Source organism: Chrysemys picta, chromosome 2 (assembly GCF_011386835.1).
Source record: "Chrysemys picta bellii isolate R12L10 chromosome 2, ASM1138683v2, whole genome shotgun sequence".
NCBI lineage: Eukaryota > Metazoa > Chordata > Testudines > Emydidae > Chrysemys > Chrysemys picta.
The window spans coordinates 72,534,704-72,558,279 of NC_088792.1; the positions used below are offsets into that span (position 1 = coordinate 72,534,704).

The following is a 23,576-nucleotide window of genomic DNA, read 5'->3' on the forward strand; positions in this document are numbered from 1 at the left end:
TTTCCCGGCCATCCCACGTTAATGTTGGTGAAACGTCCCTTGTGATCCACCAGGGCTTGCAGCAGCATTGAAAAGTACCCCTTGCGGTTTATGTAGTCGGTGGCTTGGTGCTCCGGTGCCAAGATAGGGATATGGGTTCCGTCTATGGCCCCACCACAGTTTGGGAATCCCATTTCAGCAAAACCATCCACTATTGCCTGCACGTTGCCCAGAGTCACTACCCTTGATATCACCAGGTCTTTCATTGCCCTGGCAACTTGGATCACAGCAGCCCCCACCGTAGATTTGCCCACTCCAAATTGATTCCTGACTGACCGGTAGCTGTCTGGCGTTGCAAGCTTCCACAGGGCTATTGCCACTCGCTTCTCAACTGTGAGGGCTGCTCTCATCCTGGTATCCTGGCGTTTCAGGGCAGGGGAAAGCAAGTCACAAAGTTCCATGAAAGTGCCCTTACGCATGCGAAAGTTTCGCAGCCACTGGGAATCGTCCCACACCTGCAGCACGATGCGGTCCCACCAGTCTGTGCTTGTTTCCCGGGCCCAGAATCGACGTTCCACGCCATGAACCTGCCCCAGTGACACCATGATTTCCACATTGCTGGGGCCTGTGCCTTGTGAGAGGTCTATGTCCATGTCAATTTCCTCATCACTCTCTTCGCCGCGCTGCAATCGCCTCCTCGGCTGGTCTGAGTTTCGCCTTGGCATGTCCTGACTCTGCATATACTCCAGGACAATGCGCGTGGTGTTCATAGTGCTCATAATTGCCGTGGTGATCTGAGCGGGCTCCATGATCCCAGTGCTAGCTATGGCACCTGGTCTGAAAAAAGGCGCAAAACTAGTATCTGACGGACTAGGGGAAGGAGGGAGGGCGGGAGGGAGGGCGGGCCGAGTGACGACATGGCGTACAGGTACAGGGAATTAAAATCAAGAACGGTGGCTGTGCATCAGGGAGAAACACAAGCAACTGTCACACAGAATGGTCCCCCCAAAGATTAAACTGAAAACCCTGGGTTTAGCAGGCCGTTGATTTGATGGAGGGAGGGGGAAGCAAATGAATACAGAGCAAATCTATTTTTTACATCTTAAGACGACGGTGCAACGTGACTGATAGCCCTCGGCATCTTTCTGGGTGCTTGGCAGCAAATACTGGGCGCTTGGCAGTTACTGTATTACGATGGCCTTCAGGCCTATTGCACAATCTGCTGCTCAGGGAAGATTCTGCTAATGTGCGATGATCCAACTTGTAATAGGACGGTTACCAGTTGTAATACACCATCTACTGCCAAAAGGCAAGGGGCTGGTGCAATGCAGCCCTACGGCTGCCAGCCCCACAGCTGCCAGCCCCACAGCTGCCAGCACCCAGATCGCCGATGAAGGCTACCAGTCTACTGCACCGTCTACCGCCAAAAGGCAGTTAGCTGCTGCTGCTGTGTAGCAATGCAGTCCCACGTCTGCCGGCACCCAGATGACATATGGTGACGGTGAGCTGAGCGGGCTCCATGCTTGCCGTGGTATGTTGTCTGCACAGGTAACCCAGGTAAAAAGGCGCGAATCTATTGTCTGCCGTTGCTGTGACGGAGGGGGAGGGGCCTGACGACATGTACCCAGAACCTCCCGCGACACTGTTTTGCATCATCCGGGCATTGGGATCTCAACCCAGAATTCCAATGGGCGGCGGAGACTGTGGGATCTGTGGGATAGCTGTGGGATAGCTACCCATAGTGCAATGCTCCAGAAGTCGACGCTAGCCTCGGTACTGTGGACGCGGTCCGCCGACTAGAGCACTTAGAGCATTTTATGTGGGGACACACACAATAGGCTGTATACAACCAATTTCTATAAAACCGGCTTCTATAAATTCGAACTAATTTCGTAGTGTAGACATACCCTTAGGGACAAATAAGGTAAATCCAGAATAACTCTATTGACTTCATTGGAGTCACCTCAGCTTTTGACCCTTTGTTCTCAAAATAAATATGCAAGACAAAAAATTCTATGGCATTACTATATTAGATAGCCATACAAAGGAAAAAACTAAAATCTTCCATAAAAGGTAAATGCAGTGGAGCTACTCCAAATTTACCCAGCATAAACATGAACAAAACTTGGTTGAAATATTCTAAAAATCTAAATGTGTATACCGTATTTGTTCTAATGAAGGCCATATATGCAGAGCCTGAGCCCACAAATGGTGGCTATAGCACAGTAGGAGAATGTTTATGTCCTTCAAGCACAAGAAACAAGGAAAATTCACAGGTCAGTAGTTTTATCTGGAGTCAGAGAATGGAGGTTTAAAACTACAGACTAAAGAGAAGTCACATCTAATTCTAAAACAAGAAGGAGTCTGGTGGCACCTTAAAGACTAACAGATTTATTTGGGCATAAGCTTTCATGAGTAAAAACCTCACTTCTTCGGATGCCCAAATAAATCTGTTAGTCTTTAAGGTGCCACCAGACTCCTTGTTGTTTTTGTAGATACAGACTAACATGGCTACCCCCTGATCTAATTCTAAAAAGTTTTCCATCAAACACAAGTCACTTTCTTTTTTCTCTCCCACTTTCCAGACAGTCTAGGTTGCGACATTTGAACTCACACTCAGTAAAATCTATACTAAAGTCCATTCAACTTTGTACACATAGTGCTTGATTCTCCTTTGCATTTTGTCAGTTTTACTCCATTGACTTCAAAGGAATTTAAACACTGGATCAGGGCTGTTGTTTGAAGTGTGGCAATCCTCTGAAAAGGGACTCCGTAGAAATGCCATTGCAAGATTGCATGCTTATTGTCTTTCAACAAGCCCAAATCAAATTTGTTCAGTTTACAAATTGTGTTAAGCCTAGCTCTCCAGTCAGAGGGAGTTTTGCTCAAGCACCTCCATTTCCCTCCCACCTCCCTCCATTTTTTTAAGTGGAGCTGTATTTTTTCTGACTCATGGCACTATCTATAATAAAGATTCTACTGGATAAATTCTGTCCTCAGTGGGATCACACAGATTGAGGCCTAATTGTGATTTTAGTCTGATGTAAATCAGGAGTGATTCCATCTCAGGTATTTCTGTGGCCCTGAGTACTGTAGCATCTGAGCGCCTCACAATCCTTGATATATTTATCCTCACAACACCCCTGTGAGGTAGGAAAGTACTATTATCCCCTCTTGCGATGGGAAACTGAACACAAGGCTAAGAGCCTTGCCCAAGGTAACATAGGAACATAGCAGGGACTCAAGCCAGGTCCCCATTCCAGTCAATGAAGTCTAATGGTATAAGACTTCTGAGTGGAACTACACTTTAAGGACTTTCCCCACTTACTCATTCATTGCTAGACCATGTCTGCAATCATGGCAATTTCTGTTCCAGTGACTTAGAGCCCAGTGGAGCAGTAGCTGATTACACTACCTGAAGATCTGGTCTTCATGCTTTACGCAACATACTGTGAACACTTCGTTGTCTCTTGGACCCCCCCTCTCCCACCACCAGACTTCCACAGACCCAGGAACTCTTTCATATCTCAGAATTTATCTTGGTGACATTTAATGGAAAAAATTTGTTTGCAACTGTGCGTGTATGTTTGGGGTGAGAGTGGAACGCATGTATTCTATTATTATTTGAGAATGATTTACTTAGATTAGCAAGATCAGAGGGATGTACTCTACCTGAAGAGAGACTAAGTGAATATTTTACATGTTTGCCACAACTAAGAAACTGCTCATCGCGGGAAATTCCCTGGTGAACTAACTAATGTTGTCTGCGTCAAGATACCACCATATAGAAATTTGACCCACCAATGCTAGTGATTAGAATGATAGTGTCAAATATTTTTATCTTAATTCTATAATGTTTCTTTTCGCTCTCTGTCTCATTTTTGGATGAAATCACAATGCATCATGGAGCTTGTGATGGGGTGTCCACCCCACACAAGGCTTAAAGGCGTTAAGATGGCTAGCTGGGCCAATTAGCTCCCCAGGCTGCATCAGGAAGAGAGCCAGGCCACAGTGAATTAGACACAAGGCTCAGGGAAGGGCCTGTATTATGCCCAGTAACTGAAAGGAGGTAGTCTGCAGTCACTCCCTGGGAGGAGAGAGAGAGGTGTGTTTGAGGCTATAGAGATAGGTAGCCTACCATTACTCCCAGGGAGGAGGGAGTTTGTGCTGGCAAACCCAGAGAGGGGAGAGAGCCAGAAAGGTAGGAAAGGTTCCGTGGGAAAGCAGCAAGGTATGGGATAGGGCTGACCTGGGCTGTTGACAAGAGGGCCCCTGAGCTGGAAATTGGAACCCAGGATAAAGAGTGGGCCCAGGTTCCCCTACCAGGCACTGGGGAAGTGGCACAGACCAGACAGCAGAGAGCAGACTGTCAGGGACAGTTTGCTTTGGAAGACTTTGATACACAGGAAGAGGAAGACCATAGTGACCTGGCCAGAGGGCCAAGTCATGAACAGGAAGCTGCAGCTCCTGGAGTGAGAGGTGCTGCAGGGTGAGAGAAGATGATGGGTGAAGAGACCAGAGGAGGGCACAGCACTTGGAAAGAACTAATCCCCAGAGCGGCCAGGAGGACAAGTCCTTAGCAGTGTGTGCACCCCGTGACAGAGCAGCGTAACTTATGTGCAGTATGGGACAATGAGGATTTCTGAGGAAAATGTTAACTGAAAGAAGTCATGTTTAACTTTTCAAAAAAGATCTATGCAAACTGACCATTACACATCATTATGGCATCTAAAAAAGAGTAAAAATAAAAATGAAAAGGGGTTAACTAATCCTGCTTTCACTATCTGGAAATAACAGTTGCAGAAATAGTATTCTCTCAGCTTTTAATATCACTGAGGTGATGTGATCTTATCTGACGCTTCTGTCAAACTGGATTTCTAGTATATTGAACCACAAAAAATTGTGTTTAAATGGTTTGACTCATGAGTCAAGAAATTTAGAATTAAGGCTAAAAAAATTGTCTTTAACTTTCCCTATTGTTCCCCCTGTTTGAAAACCTCTTCAGGACAAAGATGTGATTTAAGCCTTAACTCTGAATTACCTTGCTTTTGGGGAATTAAGTCAGTCCCTAACTTCTATTTTAGCGCAGTTATGTAATTTAATAATCCCAGAGCTAAGACCTTGCATAAGTATGGCAAATTTCAGTGAGCAAGTTTTTATGGCTGAATTTAAAACACACTTCTGAACTGGGGCTGATAATGGAAAAATTGATGGACCCCTAACTTCAGTGGTGTTACCAGGTGCTGCTGTAGTCACTATGAATAAAAAGCTGAACCTTATTAAACTTAAACTCATGCTGGCAGACATCCAAGACAAGTGAAAGTGAAGGCCTCAGAACATTAAAAAAAGAAGTTTAAAGATGGACTGCCAGGGGGAAATAATTAGTGTCTTTTGTTGTTGTTGCTTCTTTATGACTTCTAAAGAAAATTCTTTTTCCTGCTTGCTTTTTAAACCTTATAGATGTTAAGGAAGTCAGGTCTCAAACTTGAGTTGTGACCTCTCTATCCATTGAATGAAGGGGTGAGAATGTGGACCCTTTACCACACTTTTCTCCCAAGTATTTCTTGTGCATTGGAATTAAATAGGCGTGAATGAATAAAGGTTTTAACAGTTTGAACAAAAATCCCATCCCCTCTAAAATTGCTACACTTTCAATGTACAGTATTGTGATGTCATAATCACACTAGTTATCTCCAGGAGTTTCCAGGTATACCAGACCTGAATGGTTTATCCCACCCCCACCCCTAAACTAACAACAACAAAACCCAACCTTTTAGGCTTCTCCCTACATCATCAAGAAATTAAAAAAAAAAGGGCATGAGCCCACTTTCCTCTCAGGTCACCTTTCATGAAAACAGGGCTTATCTGAAGTCAATCATTTCTATTTACAGTAATCTCAAAAGTTCATATTAGCTTTGATTGTGCAACTTGCATTTAAACTTTGATCTTCACCTCCTTGATCTGACATACAACTTTTGCTTCTGACAAGTGAACCAAAACAATTCTTGAAAATGGCTTTTCAGTTGGAGTCAGAGGGATAAAAGCATCCTTGCTGAAAGTGGATTTTTTTTTTCCTGGCATATGCAGAACTAGCAACAGAGCAAGTTTTGCTGCTTTTGTTTTATGTGCACAATATTTTCTACATTTCTAGGGCCTTGTCTACACTACGAGAGTAGTTCGATTTTACTTGCATCGAATTTTTGTAATCGATATTGCAAAGTCGAACGTGTGTGTCCACACTAAGGACAGTAATTCGACTTTGTGCGTCCACACTAACGGTGATAGCGTCGACATTCGAAGCGGTGCACTGTGGTCAGCTATCCCACAGTTCCCGCAGTCCCCTCTGCCCATTGGAATTCTGGGTGTAGCCGGCAATGCCTTCTGGGTAACAAAATGAGTCGAGGGTGCTTTTGGGAAACTGTCGTCATCCGTCCATCACTCCCGCCCTCCCTCCCTGAAAGCGCCGGCGGGAAAACAGTTCGCGCGCTTTTCCAGTCATTGACAGCGCGGACGCCACTGTACTCCGAGCATGGAGCCCGCTGCGACCATCGCTGCAGTTGTGGCCGCTCTCAACGTCTCGCAGCTTATCATAAAGGTTTCCCTGAGGCAGATGCAGAAAAGTCAGGCAAGGAGGCTACGGCACCGCGGTGATGTCCTGAAGTCTGAGAGTAGCACAGACCTGTCAGAAAGCAGGCGACCCAGCGCCGAGGACATCACAGTGGCAATGGGTCATGTTGATGCCGTGGAACGGCGATTCTGGGCACGGGAAACAAGCACTGAGTGGTGGGACCGCATAGTACTGCAGGTCTGGGATGAATCCCAGTGGCTGCGAAACTTTCGCATGCGGAAGGGAACTTTCCTGGAACTTTGTGAGTTGCTGTCCCCTGCCCTGAAGCGCAGTGACACCCGGTTGCGAGCTGCACTGAGTGTACAGAAGCGAGTGGCCATAGCCCTGTGGAAGCTTGCAACGCCAGACAGCTACCGGTCAGTCGCGAACCAGTTTGGGGTGGGCAAATCTACCGTGGGGGTTGTTGTGATGCAAGTAGCGAAGGCAATCGTTGATGTACTGCTGCCAAAGGTAGTGACCCTGGGAAACGTGGAGGCGATCATAGATGGCTTCGCAGCGATGGGATTCCCAAACTGCGGTGGGGCCATAGATGGAACTCACATCCCTATCCTGGCACCGGACCACCAGGCCACCCAGTACATTAACCGAAAGGGATACTTTTCCATGGTGCTGCAAGCACTGGTGGACCACAGGGGACGTTTTACCAACATCTACGTGGGATGGCCGGGCAAGGTTCATGACGCTCGTGTTTTCAGGAACTCTGGTCTGTTTAGACGGCTGCAACAAGGTATTTACTTCCCGGACCACAAAATAACTGTTGGGGATGTGGAGATGCCTATAGTCATCCTCGGGGACCCAGCCTACCCGCTAATGCCCTGGCTCATGAAGCCCTATACTGGCGCCCTGGACACTGAAAAAGAACTCTTCAACTACCGGCTGAGCAAGTGCAGAATGGTGGTGGAGTGTGCTTTTGGCCGTCTCAAGGGGAGATGGAGAAGCTTACTGACTCGCTGTGATCTCAGCGAAACCAATATCCCCATTGTTATAGCAGCTTGCTGTGTGCTCCACAATCTCTGTGAGAGCAAGGGGGAGACCTTTATGGCGGGGTGGGAGGTTGAGGAAAATAGCCTGGCTGGTGATTACTCACAGCCAGACAGCCGGGCGATTAGAAGAGACCAGCGGGAAGCGCTGTGCATCCGGGAGGCTTTGAAAGCAAAGTTCCTGAGTGAGCAGGGTAACCTGTGATTTTATAGTTTGTGTACTGAGAAGCTAAACCTGCCCCCGTTTCTTTACCCAGGTAATGTTGACTATCCTATCCAGTTACATACCCCCTTCACCCCCCCTCCAACACACGTGTCGAAATAAAAATAGTTCTACTTTGTTAAAGCACACCGTTTTCTTTAATACTGTTTTAGCGGGAATTTTTTAAAACTGGGACGCAGACTGTGGTGCGGGGCGGGTCTAGTGTTGTGATGCGAATGCAGCTTCTAAACTCAAGGATTGACAGGCTCCGCTGCGGTGGGATGCTTGTTTCAACGGAGCCTGTCACCCCTCCTGATCGGGACTGTGTGTATGGGAGGTCTATTTGACTTTGTGGCAGGGGGAGGACGGTTACAGATCCCATGCTGTGTGGCTCTGTGATCCTGTCTAAGGACCGGCGCTTAAGATCTGTAACTGCCCTCCCCCGCCACAAAGTCACAGAGCAACCCACCCCCCCCAACATTACATCAAAACAACCTCCCAGACTAACCGGGGCAACTAGTCACTGCATCACTGCACTGTGTATGTGCCCTGCTGCTGTGCCTGCCCCCGACTATGTACCCTGCCAAAGGAGACTGTCCTGTCCAATTTCCAACCCCCTTTCCCCTCCTCCTCCAAAAGAACATGATTGAAACAGTAGTTAACAGAAACGAATTTTTTATTATCAACTACACATGGCATTGGGAGGTGAAACTTGGACGTGGGCTTGTGTCAGGCGGGAAGGAAAGAACTTTTCAAATTTTGGGAAATGAGAGCCTTCTGCTACTAGAGCTCTCTGCAGGGGTGGAGTGAGAGTTAGCAGGGACTCTGCCGCCTCTCCTTCTTTGCACTTTGGGTGAGGTGGGTATGGGACTTGGTGGCGGGGGAGGGCGGTTAGAGATGGACTGCAGCGGGGCTCTGTCCTCCTGCCTCCGTTCCTGCAGAACATCCACAAGGCGCCGGAGTGTGTCCGTTTGCTCCCTCAGTAGTCCAAGCAGCGTTAGAGTCGCCTGCTGGTCTTCCTGCCGCCACCTCTCCTCCCGATCCATGTTGGCTTGGTGCATTCGGGTCAAGTTCTCCCGCCACTGGGTCTGCTGTGCTGCCTGGGCTTGGGAAGAGGCCATAAGCTCAGAGAACATGTCCTCCCGTGTCCTCTTCTTCCTACGCCTAATCCGCGCTAGCCTCTGGGAGTGTGATTCCAGGCTAGGTTGTGAGACAGTCGCAGACGGGGCTGTGGAAATGGGAAAAAGGGAGTGAATTCCTCTGAAAGATAAATGTAGTTGTGAACAAAGAACATAGTCTTTCTCTGTGAACAAGACCATGCACAGCACCTTTCACATGCGCACTCAGCACAAGGTCGAATTCTCGGCCTTCGCATTCTGTGCCTGGGGTCTTGAACAGCACATTTGAGAAGCGAGGCAGCACAACGGAATTTCTGTTGCAGGCAGACATGGTAAGCCGTACACTTGTGGCAGTTTAAAACTTTTATATTACCACTGGCCTCATTTCACATTTAAATCAATGTCAGTCCCTGCTGCCAGCAATCCGGCAAGCGGGAACTCTGCCCCTGTCCCACCCCCTCGCGGCTGTCCCCGGGAACGATCCCTTTCGGCTGCCCCTCTCCCGCCTCCACCGCGTGGCTGCAAACCAGCGGTGACAGTTCTGTAAAGGAACGGGAAAGCAGTCCCAACACTAACATTCCCCTACCTAATTAAAAGCAGGTCACCATGGCCGACATCACCCTGATGAGGATCTCCGAGAGCGACAAAGAGAGAATGCTCCGGGAAAGCCTCCAAAGACCAGGGCCGTATGCCGCCCTGCTGTGCAGAGCAATGATCCCCGAGTACCTGATAATCTCGTGGCGCGGCAACGTGTCGTACTTCGGAGGACCCAATAAGGCCGCTCTCCCCAAGAACCTCATGCAACGGCTTTCAAGTTACCTCCAGGAGAGCTTCATCGAGATGTCCCAGGAGGATTACTGCTCTATCCCCGCACATATAGACCGCATTTTACTGTAGCTGCAGTAGCAGGGAATACACAGTAGAGCGGCTTGTGCAGGACAATCACTGAAAACCGGACATTGCTAGATTTCTTTTCAAAACTTGCACTGCCCCTTACTAAACCGTTAAGCGCCTAGGGCACACTAATCATGAACAACCCATTCTTTTAATTGTTAATATTCCTGTTTTGTTAAAAATAAATGTTTAGATGTTTACAACACTTACTGGCTGATCCTTCACCAGATTCTGTGTCCGGGGTAATGGCTGGGGACGCTTCGTAGGGGATCTCTGTAAGGGTGATGAAGAGATCCTGGCTGTCGGGGAAATCAGCGTTGTGAGAGCTGCCAACTGCCTCGCCCTCCTCATCTCCTTCCTCATCTTCCCCGTCCCCTAACATGTCTGAGGAACCGGCCGTGGACAGTATCCCATCCTCAGAGTCCACGGTCACTGGTGGGGTAGTGGTGGCGGCAGCACCGAGGATGGAATGCAGTGCCTCGTAGAAACGGGATGTCTGGGGATGGGATCCGGAGCGTCCGTTTGCCTCTTTGGTCTTCTGGTAGCCTTGTCTCAGCTCCTTGATTTTCACGCGGCACTGCGTTGCATCCCGGCTGTATCCTCTCTCTGCCATGTCTTTAGAGATCTTCTCGTAGATCTTTGCATTCCTTCTTTTGGATCGCAGCTCGGAAAGCACGGACTCATCGCCCCACACAGCGATGAGATCCAAGACTTCACGATCAGTCCATGCTGGGGCTCTTTCTATTCACAGACTGCATGGCCATCACTGCTGGAGAGCTCTGCATCGTTGCCAGTGCTGCTGTGCTCGCCACGATGTCCAGACAGGAAATGAGATTCAAACTGGCCAGACAGGAAAAGGAATTCAAATTCAAATTTTCCCGGGGCTTTTCCTGTGTGGCTGGTCAGAGCATCCGAGCTCGCACTGCTGTCCAGAGCGTCAACAGAGTGGTGCACTGTGGGATAGCTCCCGGAGCTATTAGCGTCGATTTCCATCCACACCTAGCCTAATTCGACATGGCCATGTCGAATTTAGCGCTACTCCCCTCGTCGGGGAGGAGTACAGAAGTCGAATTAAAGAGACCTCTATGTCGAACTAAATAGCATCGCAGTGTGGACGGGTGCAGGGTTAATTCGATTTAACGGCGCTAACTTCGACATAAACGCCTAGTGTAGACCAGGCCTAGAGGAAACATGGTAACATTTCAAATGAGTTACTGTGCCTAGGTATTCTTGATGGCCACTCTATGTCAGAGTGGCCTCTGCTTCTAGGATTGGAGGGTATGGAGATCTAGTGTATCCCTTCCCAGCACAAAAAGGTAAAGTGCTGACTTTAGAGCCCCATTCGCCTTCCCCCTGCACACAGATTTGCTGGAGTGTAGGATCCATGCCTGGAGAAGTAACAGGTCACATGCAGACTGGAGGTGACAACAGTAAGACAGTCATGAAGGCAACATCATCCTATCACCAACTCCACAGAACATTCGGTAGTATTATCTGATCTACCCTGTCAGGATTAATTTATCCACCTTTCTCCTCTGCACTGTGGAATTTCTCCTTTATGAGTGGCTTCAGGTCCACTAATTAACATAGTAATCCCCATCAGCAAGGATCCTGTAGAAACTGTGCAATTTGTAACAGATTCAGAAACAGCAGAGCCCATGCATTAAGGGCCAGCTTGTGGAGCTCTGTATTTCTGCAGACCTGTGGGGTTCTGCTAGGACAAATCCCTGTTTGGTGTGTGTGTGTGTGTGTGTGTGTGTGTGTGTGTGTGTGTGTGTGTGTGTGTGTGTGTGTGTGTGTGTGTGTGTGTGTGTGTGTGTGTGTGTGTGTAAGAAACCCCAACCCACTATGGAATGATGCCAGCCCACTTACAAGTTGTCTATACAGGTTATTCCGATGCAGGTTATTCCCATCTTGTTCTCTCTCCTCATGTGACAAAGTAGCAAATTTCATAGAGGAACAGAAGTGGAGTCAGAGTAAATCCCTTTTTATTCCCCCTCCATTCAAACAATTATGCTCAGCTTAAAGAATCCAACGTCAATCACTTCTCATGTTCACGAGGCGGGCACAAGAATCCAGCTTTCAAAGTGTACTTCATAATCTGCTGTAGTTGTTGCAGTCCATTATAGTTCCAGTAAATTGAACCTGCTATCTAATGTAAGCAGACTCCTGTCAATTATCCTCCAATTTACTGCCTGTAGCTAAATTGAATTTGGTTCTGCTTACATACCTGATCTTTTACAAATGACAACATGCCTCTTCATATTAGTTTCATGACCTTAAGTGTTTTTCCATGCAGTCCTTGTATCTCTGAACCTCTATTGTGTAACTAAGAGAAACAAAAGAGGGACCTAAATCTAGAACAAAAAAGGAAAAGGAATTTGGACTCAAATCAATGCTGACATTGGATAAAAATACAGAAGAATGTCCCTTAATTTAGAATCAAATACCCTTTTATTTTAAGTAAATTCTTTGGCCATATTAAGTCATAATTTTCATGGTTAGCGCCCGCAGGTTTGAGACAGGTACTGTTTATTTTCAGGCTGATTAAGTTGGAGTCACTAGCAATTAATGTAAAGGCAGAGTTCAGTTCTATCTGTGAGCTGTTACAAAGCACATAGCATTGTACCTGGTGACATGCAGATGACCAAGAATTAGAGTTACTGTACTGGACATTAAAAGCTTTGGGAAGCTGCAGTAGTTTGCCAATACACTTCTACCCTGATATAACGCTGTCCTCGAGAGCCAAAAAAATCTTACCGCGTTATTGGTGAAACCGCGTTCTTGAACTTGCTTTGATCCACCGGAGAGCGCAGCCCGCCCCCCCAGAGCGTTGCTTTACCGTGTTATATCCGAATTCGTGTTATATCGGGTCATGTTATATCAGACTGGAGGTGTATTATATAATCTCTAACAACTTAAAATAGTTAGTCTCCAAAGCTGAAACCTTTAATAACCACTGAAAAGGAACCATTCACAGGTATTATTATAAACAGGATGGCTGTGCATACTTATTTCCAATGCCAGATTAGAAGGATTTATGTATTCTTCAGGATTTTTAATATTATTCACAGTTTTAAATCATTTCCTGTGTTGCAGTTTTATATCTGAATAATTCATATTGTTATATTTAAAGCTAATCTTACCTGCAAACAATAGGCTAGATGGTGCCACCCCTACTCAGACCCAATAGTAACTTACTCTTAGAGTAGATCCATTGAAACCAATGGAATAACTTGAGGAATACAGTAAAGGTGGGACAATTTGGCCTTTTATAGTTAGAATAGGTTAAAATCTTAGTGTCTGTCATCTATACATTTATTTCATGCACAGAACTTGTACTGATCTCAATAGGGAGTACTGAAGCATCCGGGATTGAACACCATATGTAGTGGTCGTTACTAGTTAAACCACAAGTTTTATACAGTAATTATAATAATATCTTAACAGGTCTATTAATCATGTTGATGTTTGGGCAAAGTAACAGAAAATCATCTAACGAGGATAGTAGCAGGGAGAAAGGGGGGAAATATATCAGACATTATTGTAAAGCAACCTTTCTTAAGGGGCCTCCATTTATAAGTAGTTATTGTTCACCATTGTATTACATACAAAGGCTGATGTTTTCAAAATACAGAGGCTTGAGTTCTGCACACAAAGCATATGGATAGAAAGGTATACCCAAGATCTCACACACTAAAATAAACAGGAAATGCACATGCAAAAGAACAGCTAGACCATGTGTGCCCTAATCTGATTTGTGCACACAAACATAGTAGCTTCATATGGGTTTACTTCTGTGCATATGCATTTATTTGTAAACCTTTTAGAAATCTGGCAAAAATGCTCCTAGCAAAGAAGCCAAGTGAGAGGCTGCCTTTTATTAAACAAAAAATAAAAACAAAAAAGACACACCCCTTGTAACCATGCATTTGAAGCATGTTCTGAGGCAAAGATGCAAAAATGGTACTTTGTGTGACACATTGATCCAGTCCTGGGAGTAAAATCAACAGTTTTATAAAGGTCACAGAAAGAAAAGATAGTTAGCAAGGTAGAACTTGATTTTACGCAAAAAATAAAAAGCAATGAGAATGATATAATTGAAATCTTTGTGGAATGTATTCTACAAAAGGACCCTTTTTAAAGGCTACTACATTATCACTAGCAGTAAGATAAATATTTTATGTACAGTTTCATGAAATATAGACCTGTCTAAATAACATTAATTTCTCTATTTGCATCACAGTAGTGTCTGGAGTCCCCAGTAGGAATTGGGGTCCAATTGTACAAACAAATTAGACATGGTCCCTTCACCAAAGAAAGTGTAATCTAACTTAACACAGGATACAAGGAGTAAGTTCAATAAATAGAAGAGATCAGAAAGAGAGTAACAATGATCTAGGATCATGCAATTACGTAGGATAGCCAAACGCACAACCTGATGGTTCCAAAATATTTAAGTCCCCCCTCATATAAATAAATACCAGAAGTCCCCCACTAGACCTTCACCTAGTGTTATCAGTGGGCAATTTCCTGTAGGCTTCACAGTCAGAGTGGATCCTGAGCAGGAATTAGAAGAAGTTAATGGCTTTATGGCCAGTTTAAGGAAGAAATTCCAAATGCAAGGGGCAGCATGATAGTGCAAAGACGATTGTGAGAGAAATGGATAAACAGGTCATTGAGGCTGCCGTCATTGGTGTGGTAAGACACAAAAGCTGGTCAACAGAGAGGAGAAGAGCTGTGTAGGGTCTCCTGAGTGAAGACAAAAAGCTTGAATTTGATGGGGTAGAAAAAAGGAGGGGCCATCAGGGGAAAGCGTGGGGGGTGCACAAATATGTTCAAATAGATGGGGAAAGAGGCTTATTTTAGCAGCTGCAATTTGAATGCACTGAATAGCGACAGTGTGATATCCGAGAGGCTGAAATGGAGCAGGTTGCTATCATCTAGAGGGGAGATGAGAGTTTTACGGACTGGATCCAGTTCCTACATAACTAAATGTAATCACCATGACAAAAACATATCGGAGTTTATTTGGCTCAGTGTAACATGATCAAAATGAACTAAGTAAGCTCTGGTCATATTGCTAGTGTTTGGTCATCTATAAACATTGGTTGAGAGAAGCAGGTAAAAAATTTAGGATTAATTATAATCTTAAAAGATAAAGTTTAAACATTTAATAGATAATAAAATAATAATAGAAAGTATTTCACCCATTAAGGTAATAACTAAAATTAAAACAAGTGACTGTGCCAGCAGTCATCCATTAAGTAAGATCCTAACCAGTCCCAAATACAAGCCAAGACAGAGCAGGAAATGAGATTGGTGAAATAGCCAATGAAATACCAAGTGATACTCAGACTGTGTTAGGTAAACAAAACGTTTTGTTCTTTCAGGTTTTTTAAGTACATGTGGACTCCACAAATATCTTTAAAATAGTCATAGTGTACCTGCTCCCTCTGATTTGTTGTGTTCTAGTGTCCTCCAATGGATAATCTTGAAAGTACTAGTTCTGAAGCAGCACTGAATTAGAATTACATCTGTGACTTGTTTAATGATTTGAGTAGGAAGCTGCATGCAAGATTGGAGGGGAAGGGGACAGGAAATCAAGTTCTCACATGGTCTTCAGTCTCTTTCCTTTGACTAGCAACACTCAGGTGCATGAATGACACACTTTTTACCCAATAGCTCAGTAGTCAAAGCACTCACCCAGAACGTGAGAGACCTGGCCAAAACAGGGCATATGGGCACCCTTGGCAGAGAGGGAACTAAACCTGGGTCTCTCACATTCCAAGTGAGTGCCCTAGCCATTGGGCTAAAGTTGATAAGGGAGGCAGCACCATCACCTCATATTGTAAATGTCAGCCTGTAAAAATACCACAAAGAAAATGTTTTTGGTTGAATTATGTTTTCATTTTTAAGACTTGAAGCAGATTTAATTCACCAAAATGTCTTGCAATTTTCATATTTAGTGTGACCCTCTCAGGAGGTGACTCATCACACTTGCGCCTCCTGCTGGGCATTTTGGGAATTAGCTCAGTCCCAGCAGGTGTGCCCTCAGATGGTGGGGGCTCTCCCATCTTTGTCTCCACCTGCAGACCTGTTACGGGCTCCTTTCCCTCAGCGTCTGCTTCATGGCACAGCCCTCCACCCATCTCACCATCCATTTTCACCCTTCCGGGGCACTGCTCCAACAAAAGTCCAGCCACTCCTCGCAGCAGTGTGGCAGTCCACAGCCGGGCCACTCCTTCCCTGCTAGCATCTGCCCTTCTCCAGGTACTGGTCTCTCTGTAGCCATCTAGGAAGCCAGTCTTCTCCCTATGGCTCCCTGCATCAGACTCACTTGCTCTGGCCTGCAGCTTCCTTTTATATAGGCCATCTGGGCCTTGATGGGCTGGTCCAGCTGCTGCCCTAATTGGCTGCAGCCACTGCCCTAATTGGCTGTTTCCTTGCAGCCCGCCAGGCTGGGTTTTAACCCTATAAGGGCCAGTGTGGGGCAGAAGCCCCATCACAGACCCAAACTGATATTTTATTTTTCTGCAAGTGCCAGCGAACCGAAGAGTCAGTTATTTGCCCAGTTCTAAGGATTAAGGTAAAACCAGGGCCTTGATCAGGCAAAAAACGTAAGGCCCCAAAAAACCATTTGATGGCTTCAGAGTTTAAGGCATAAATCAGCAGATATGCTTAATACACTATTGCAAACAGTTATGGGACAGTAACCATTTTTTATCACTACTGTCTGGCCTGGATTTAAACTACTGAGCTAATGGTAAAAGGCTCTGTATCCTTTTTATTGATCCATCCAGCTCCCATGTCACATGCTTCTTCTATAACTTTTATATCACTCACTAATTCAAGCACAGGAAGAATAATGTTTCCCTTACAAAGAACTCTGTAGTAATAATCCCTTTCGCCCATGTTCCCTTCCACATAGAAGGGTTTAAAACAGTGTTAGATTCTCTTAAGCACAAAGCTCAGTAATAAACTTCCAGCTCCCCTTATGCACACAATTGTCTAATACACTTTCAGATTCCCTAAGAGACAAAGCTCTGTAATTCACTATCTACGTCCCTTAAAGTGGAAAGTGTCTAGTTTACTTTCCTATTCCATTAAGCACTGGGGTTTCTTATAGGCTGTAATTTTTGCTGACACAATTCTGTCTATGTTCCCAGATTTCCCTATGCTGTATTCTCTAATACAGTTTCAAATTCTCAAGCATTTTTTGAGGCATTTATAAAGGCCATTTTACCAGTCAGTTTATATACCTTCAGCACATCTAATATTTAAGTTTCTATGTTTCTTCTATTGCAATTTGCAGTACTATAGAAAGGGTGGCTGACACATAGGCAGGCCATTCATCCTGTTTAAAACCAGACAGTCCTGCGTTTCTAAGTTTTGTCCCTCATCTGGTACTGAAACAAAACCGGATGTGATTTTGTCCAGTATTGCACAAGGGACACGATTTTGAAGAATGCACTGTCCTGTCCCTCTGGGATGTGCCCTCACATGCAAGGTCATGTCTTTTGGGCAGGGCCCTCTTCAAAATGCATCCCCTATGCAGAGAGACCTCGGACACACCGTGCACGTGAAGTCATAAGTGGGGGTTGGATCATGCTGTTCTCACAAGTACTATAATGTCTGGTATTCTGGGGATACATGAGAAGCCACCCTTATGGCACACAATAAAATAGACTGAGTAAAATTTTCTGAAGTGACTTAGGAATCGAAGGGCTTGTTTACACAGTGCAATAGCTTGCATCAGCGGAGTGTAATTTCAGTCCGCAGTAGCGTGTCGCACACTAACTAGCCATATGAACCCTGCTGACCTGCACTTTAAAGTATTGTTTGAAATGGAACTACATCATCACACACTACTGTACAGCATTATTCATGTATTTATGTTTTAATATGCATGCTCTGATTTATGTCTATGTGGTATCTTGTATTATTTACCTGGGAAATGGTAATGTCAAAAGTTCATTAAAATCACCATCTTGAATGGTGTCTAGTAGTTGTTTGGCAGCCATGTTGGCTACCCTTCTCTTTGGAACTCTGGTGCCCTTTTGTTTGAGTTTGGCACTCTTTTGTGGAAAAGTGGGAAAAGGACTGGTCACTAATCTCCCTAAAGAGTAGAGGATATATAAGCCCCAGACATGGGCTCTAGGATGCTGTCCTCCCTAGCTGCAGCCCGCGTTCACGTTGTCAGATCAAGAACCACCGGAAGATCTCTGAGAAATACCACCACAGCTACATACCTGAGAAGTAATCCTGATCCTAATCCTGGTCCAACAGTCAAAGGTCCGAGTCCCTCCTGTGCCACCTGTCATTTCCAAGCACAGTAGTAGGTCCGGATCCAACATCTCGAGGCTGAGGTAGACAATCAGACGAACTTTGATCTGTAAAGTAGAAGTACCTTTGTCTGTCATTTGTAGAGGGAGAGGGTTCTGGGCTTCATGCCCATGCAAGCCACTGAGATATTTTGTGCATATACTTACCTTATGTTAAATAAAGCATCTTTTTAGTTTAGCTTTTCTTGTCCCTTATTCTTATCTGCACTGAGGTCAATTAGGTGATAAATCCTAATTCAGAGACAGCCGTACCTGTGACTTCTTAGCAGGGGTCCATAACATTCTTAATTTCTGCCCCCACATTGATACATTGCAACACTAGGGCACTTTTAGTAGGGTCCACACAAGCCAGTTAGTGCGCAACATGTTAGCGCGCACTAAAATTTACACCCCTCTGGTGCAGATTAATACACTATGTAGACAAGCCATAAGTCTCATTCTCAAAATTGACATAGCCACTTAGGATCCTCAACCTCATTTTAAATAGAACTTAGGCACTTTTGAAAGTGTTACCCTTTACCTAGGTAGAAGTTAGAGGCCAGATCCTCAGCTGACTTAAGTCAGCATAGTTCCAGTACATTCAATGGAGCTAAAATGACTTACATCAACTACGGATCCGGCCCTAGGCTGGGAAAACAGAGTGACCATGCCAATTACTGGGCATACAGTTATGTAATATTACTACTGAGGACCAACAAACCCCTGCTTGAAAAAAAACACACAGCCAAGACATTCACAACCCTTTCATCTTTAAACTCAGACGTTACCAGTCTCCCAGCTAAACAAGCCCTCCATCAGTCTTCTTGCAACACTGAATCCCAATCTTAAATGATCACCTCCTTATCTAGGGCAGTAGAGAGAAAAGACAACAACGCCTTTTGCAGATCTACTTGCAGCTCCATGTGAGAAAAGTGCTTACACTAGTGGAATCCCTCAAGTTACTACAGCTCTGCTAGGGCAGATAGGGAACATGGCTACTGGTTAGAGCTGATAAAAAAATATTCAAGACTAGATTTTTTTCCTATCGAAAGATGCTGTTTTCATTGAAACCTACATTTCCGTGAAACATTTATTATCAGTTTTGATAAAAACTCTCAGGTCTAGGATGGATCACACCCAAACCTACTCCAAAATAACCTATAGCCCAGTGGGTAGGTCAACACCCTCCTGGGAGGTGGGAGACCCAGGTTCAAATCCCTGCTCTAAATCAGGCAGAGAGATTTAAATCTAGGTCTCCCCATCCCAGGGGAGTGCACTAATCACTGGGCTATTTGCTCTCAAAGAATTCTGGATTTACTAATTTCATTAAGAAAATGTGTAAATCGAATATATCTGTATAAGAAGCTGCATGGGATATGCTAACTAGTTCTATGTCAAAGGTCAAATATTTTCGCCTTGATAAGGTCCCATGGTATTAAAATGCAAAACTCCTCCCATAACTTAAAATATTACCTATAATGAGCCTCTGGCATATCAGGGGTTATGCTTTAAGGTTACAAAAGAGGTACATCTTGGGAGGATTTACAATAGTTATTGTGACACACGGAAAGACACATTGCTTAATAAGCATGTTTTGTTCCATTTTAGCAGGGAGAATACAGTCCTAGATTTATAAACATGCTGTGTAAATGTAAGATATTTCTATGATGTAACAGAGCTGCATATTCTTGGATTATTTAAGTGGAAATTGAGACAATAATCGGTCTATATCACTACTCACAAATGATTGATGGATTATGGGGGGGGAGGGTTGGCCTCTTAAGACACATTGTTTTAAACTAGAACATATTAGTGCTATAGAAAAGCAATCCTGGCTGATAAAAGGTCAAATTTTTCAAGAAAAATAAATATTTTTAGTTCTTAAAACATTTTGCTTTCAAAAAGAAAAGTCAGTTTTCACAGGTACTTTACCCTGAACAGTTGTTCTTGATGAGAAAATAAGGATATTTCTTCCCAAACTTTGGAATTTTCCAGTTTGTTAGAGTAAATCCACAAAAACTGAATTTTGCACTGGTATTAAAATTCACTCTTTCCACCAGAAACAGTTGCCTTCATTGGTGAAAACTGAAATTTGTCCTGAATGAAATTCACAAAAATACACATTGTTAAACTAAACTCTTTCCATCCCATTGAGGTTTCTACCTGCAATAAATGAACAGGGAGGAAAAATGCAGGAACTCCCATCCCTCTGTTTCCTCTAAATTTACATTCACAAGGGAAGTAGAAGTGTATTAGCGAAGCAATTGGGTCAGAAGAAACCCTGTAGGATTTTGTATGAGCACACAACTTACAATATAAATCCTTGAACATCAAGTAGTATTATCCATGTGATAGATCACCAGTAATGTAGAATACACTATAATAGAGAAGCAATTTACTGGCCACTTGTGTTATAGATGCACTAGATGTAGAACTACTCACAATTCTTTTCTATTGGAAGCCTTGAGGCAGAGGACACAATATAAAGATATATTAAAAAGTAAAGGTTACATTCTATTTGAGTCATTCAGGCGAGGCTCACGTATATTTAGTGCCTCATGATTGGTTGTCCACTTAGTTATTCAGGGCTGGGCAGTGAGCAATCTGACTGCATAAGACAGAGTGTTGTTCTGTAAAGTCTGTTCATCTGTCATAGTTGGCAAGATAGCTTGTGCTCACTTGTTGTGTTTATGTCTGTTTTCTCCTTAGAAGAGGCACTAGACAAACAGGGATACCCCATGCCCCAATATAAGTTAAGTCTTTCAGCACCCCCCCACTCACAAAAGAGTAGAAACCTTTGGAAAGCATGAATCTGGCACAAAATTATTTTTGTGGGGACCATTCTGCTCCCATTAACTTCAATGGGAGCAGAACTGTGTCCTGTATTTTATTACTATCAGTTATCAGCATGCAGGGCCAGATTATCCCATAGCCTAATAAGGCTATAGCCTTCCGCCCTCTTATTTTTAGGCCCTACTTTTGGCCCTCCATTCCATATTAAAGTAACAGCTAAGCGATGGTAGTGGGGCCATCAGAATTTGTGTCTCTCATTAGATATTACTTTGTACAAATTAATCCATCAAGATTGTGAATTCAATTTATGGTGGTTGTGATTTTGTCTTTGTGGGCTAACCAAGTGTTTGGGGGCCTAAGCAATATTGAACTTTGTACACAGTAGGCCTACACTGGACAATAGAAACCATGTCGAAGAAAGGAGGATGTCAGAAATTGAAGGAGGCCAAAGAAAGACAAAGACAAGATGTAGTGCTGAAAGGTACTCCTTCTCACCTAACGTTTTTTCCTCCTACTAAGACTGGTGGTGAGTAAGTCCAGGCGAATACCAGCCCAAGTGAATCTGCTGCGTCTATACCTGATGAAAAGGAGCAGCCTCCTGTGACTTCTCTAGCTGCAGTCTCACCCCACTCCTCTGAAGACTTTCCCAGTGATAGTCATGCAAAAATATCCTTCTCCAACAATCCAGGTGAGTGGGACATGACTTCTCAAGATCTTGATGCATATTGGACTGAGAAGGGCCCTCAGAAATGCCAGAATATAGATGCTGACTTTTCATTGACAAAGCAAGAGTACACCAATCAGAATCGTTATTCAAACATTGAGTTGGTCAGATATGTGGAGTCTAACAGACTGGCAAGCAAGAATGGCTCTTCTAAGAAGAAAGTGTACTGTTTAAGTGGGGAATGTTCTGCGAAGGCTTCAATGACTAGAAGAATACTGCATACATTACCAATCATGGAATGAGTGAGCAGCATACATTGTCAGTTAGCAGCTACCATGCCCAAAAGAAAGTTAGTAGCAGAATTGATACCCAAATGGAAAATCAGTTTGTGGAAGCTTGTGCTTATTGGAAGAATGTTCTCAGATGCATAGTTGAAACCATAGCTTTTCTTGCTGAATGTGGTCTACCATTCTGTGGCTCAGATGACACTGTTGGATCGAAACACAATGGCAATTACCTTGACTTAGAGCTAATCACTAAGTTCGACCCTTTCTTAGCTCAGCACATCAATGAACACGCAAATCATGGAAAAGGCCATACATCATATCTATCAGAGACTATTTGTGATGAATTCATTGCACTGCTGGCAAAGAAGACTCTATCAGCCATTGAGATCAAAGATGTGAGATATTTTTCAGTGTCCATCGATTGAACACCAGATGTGTCACATGTAGATCAGCTGACTGTCATCTTGCATTATGTGCTACCTAGCGGACCAGTTGAGCGTTTCCATGACCTTCATAAACATCACCAGCCACACAGGGGAGAAACTTGCCTTGTACCTACTCGATTTCCTCACCAAAAATGGGATTGACCTCAGCCTCTGTTGGGCCCAAAGCTACGAGAATGCAAGTAATATGAGTGGCAAATATGCAGGGATGCAGGCAAAGATAAAAAGCGCAATGCGTTGGTTGATTACATACCATGTGCTGCACACTCACTCAACCTTGTTGGCCAGTCTACTGTGGATTGCTGTGTTGAAGCAGGGGATTTGTACAATTTTTTCTCTGCATCAACCAGTCGTTGGAGGATTCTTAGCGATTCACTACCAAAGGGATGCCCAATGCCCAAATCACTCTCAGGAACACGGTGGAGAGCCAATGCTGAAGCTGTGAATCCAGTTGTTCTGGGATACCCCAACATCCTTGAAGAACTAGAGAGCATCAAGGATGATGAATCTCAAAAATCATCAACAAGAAAAGATGTGAATCTCTTGAGTGATGCAATGCACACTTTGAAAACTGGTATTTGTGTGAGGTTTAGAATGATATACTTCAGCCATTCAGCAGGTGCAGTCTCAGCTTGAAAAGTGCTCAAATTGACTTTTCCACTGCTGTAAACCTAATGAGGAGTCTTAGAACTGTTCTTCAACAAATGCGGGATAGTTTTGATGAGTATGAAATTCAGGGGGCTGCAAGGACTGCTAACCATGAGTATAAGTCAGCCAAATGTCACAAAAGACAGAAGACATGCGACGATGCAACTGCCCACTCATTCAGTGACAAGGAGGCCTTCAGAGTTAATACCGTCATCACAATCATCGACAACTGAAGAGTTCATTAGAACATCTTCTGACAAATTTTTCGCCTAACATTTAAAGTTCTGAAGTCAGTGAAGGTATCAAATGTGTGTTTCAGAAGTACCCAGACAATCTCCAAGTAGATTTTACTAAAGAATTTTTTCAAATTGCTTCAGAGTAATTGTTGATTTTCCATCACTCCCAGATATAGAGAGAAAAGATGACAAAAGCAAATCTATTTGGATGTACTGAGTTACCACTGAATCCAATGTGGTAGAATGTTTCCCAAATGTTGAAACTGCATTGCGGCTGTATTTGTCACTAATGATCACTAACTGTAGTGGAGAACGTTTCCTTCTCTTGTGGAAGCAGATAAAGAACTGTCATGCATTGCAATCCCCTTCCTGTCAGTTCT

The 23,576-nt window shown here is 44.2% G+C and overlaps 1 protein-coding gene across 1 annotated transcript; it reads right to left on the minus strand.

Annotated features, from left to right (window-relative positions):
- Positions 1-8,447: 8,447 nt before the first annotated feature.
- Positions 8,448-10,535, minus strand: LOC135981350 (uncharacterized). Its single transcript, XM_065583475.1, has 2 exons — positions 10,012-10,535; positions 8,448-9,017 (listed from the first exon to the last, which is right to left on the minus strand). The coding sequence occupies exons 1-2, from the start codon at positions 10,412-10,414 to the stop codon at positions 8,542-8,544; spliced, it is 879 nt and encodes a 292-aa protein (XP_065439547.1). The 5' UTR covers positions 10,415-10,535; the 3' UTR covers positions 8,448-8,541.
- Between the last annotated feature and the right edge of the window lie 13,041 nt (positions 10,536-23,576).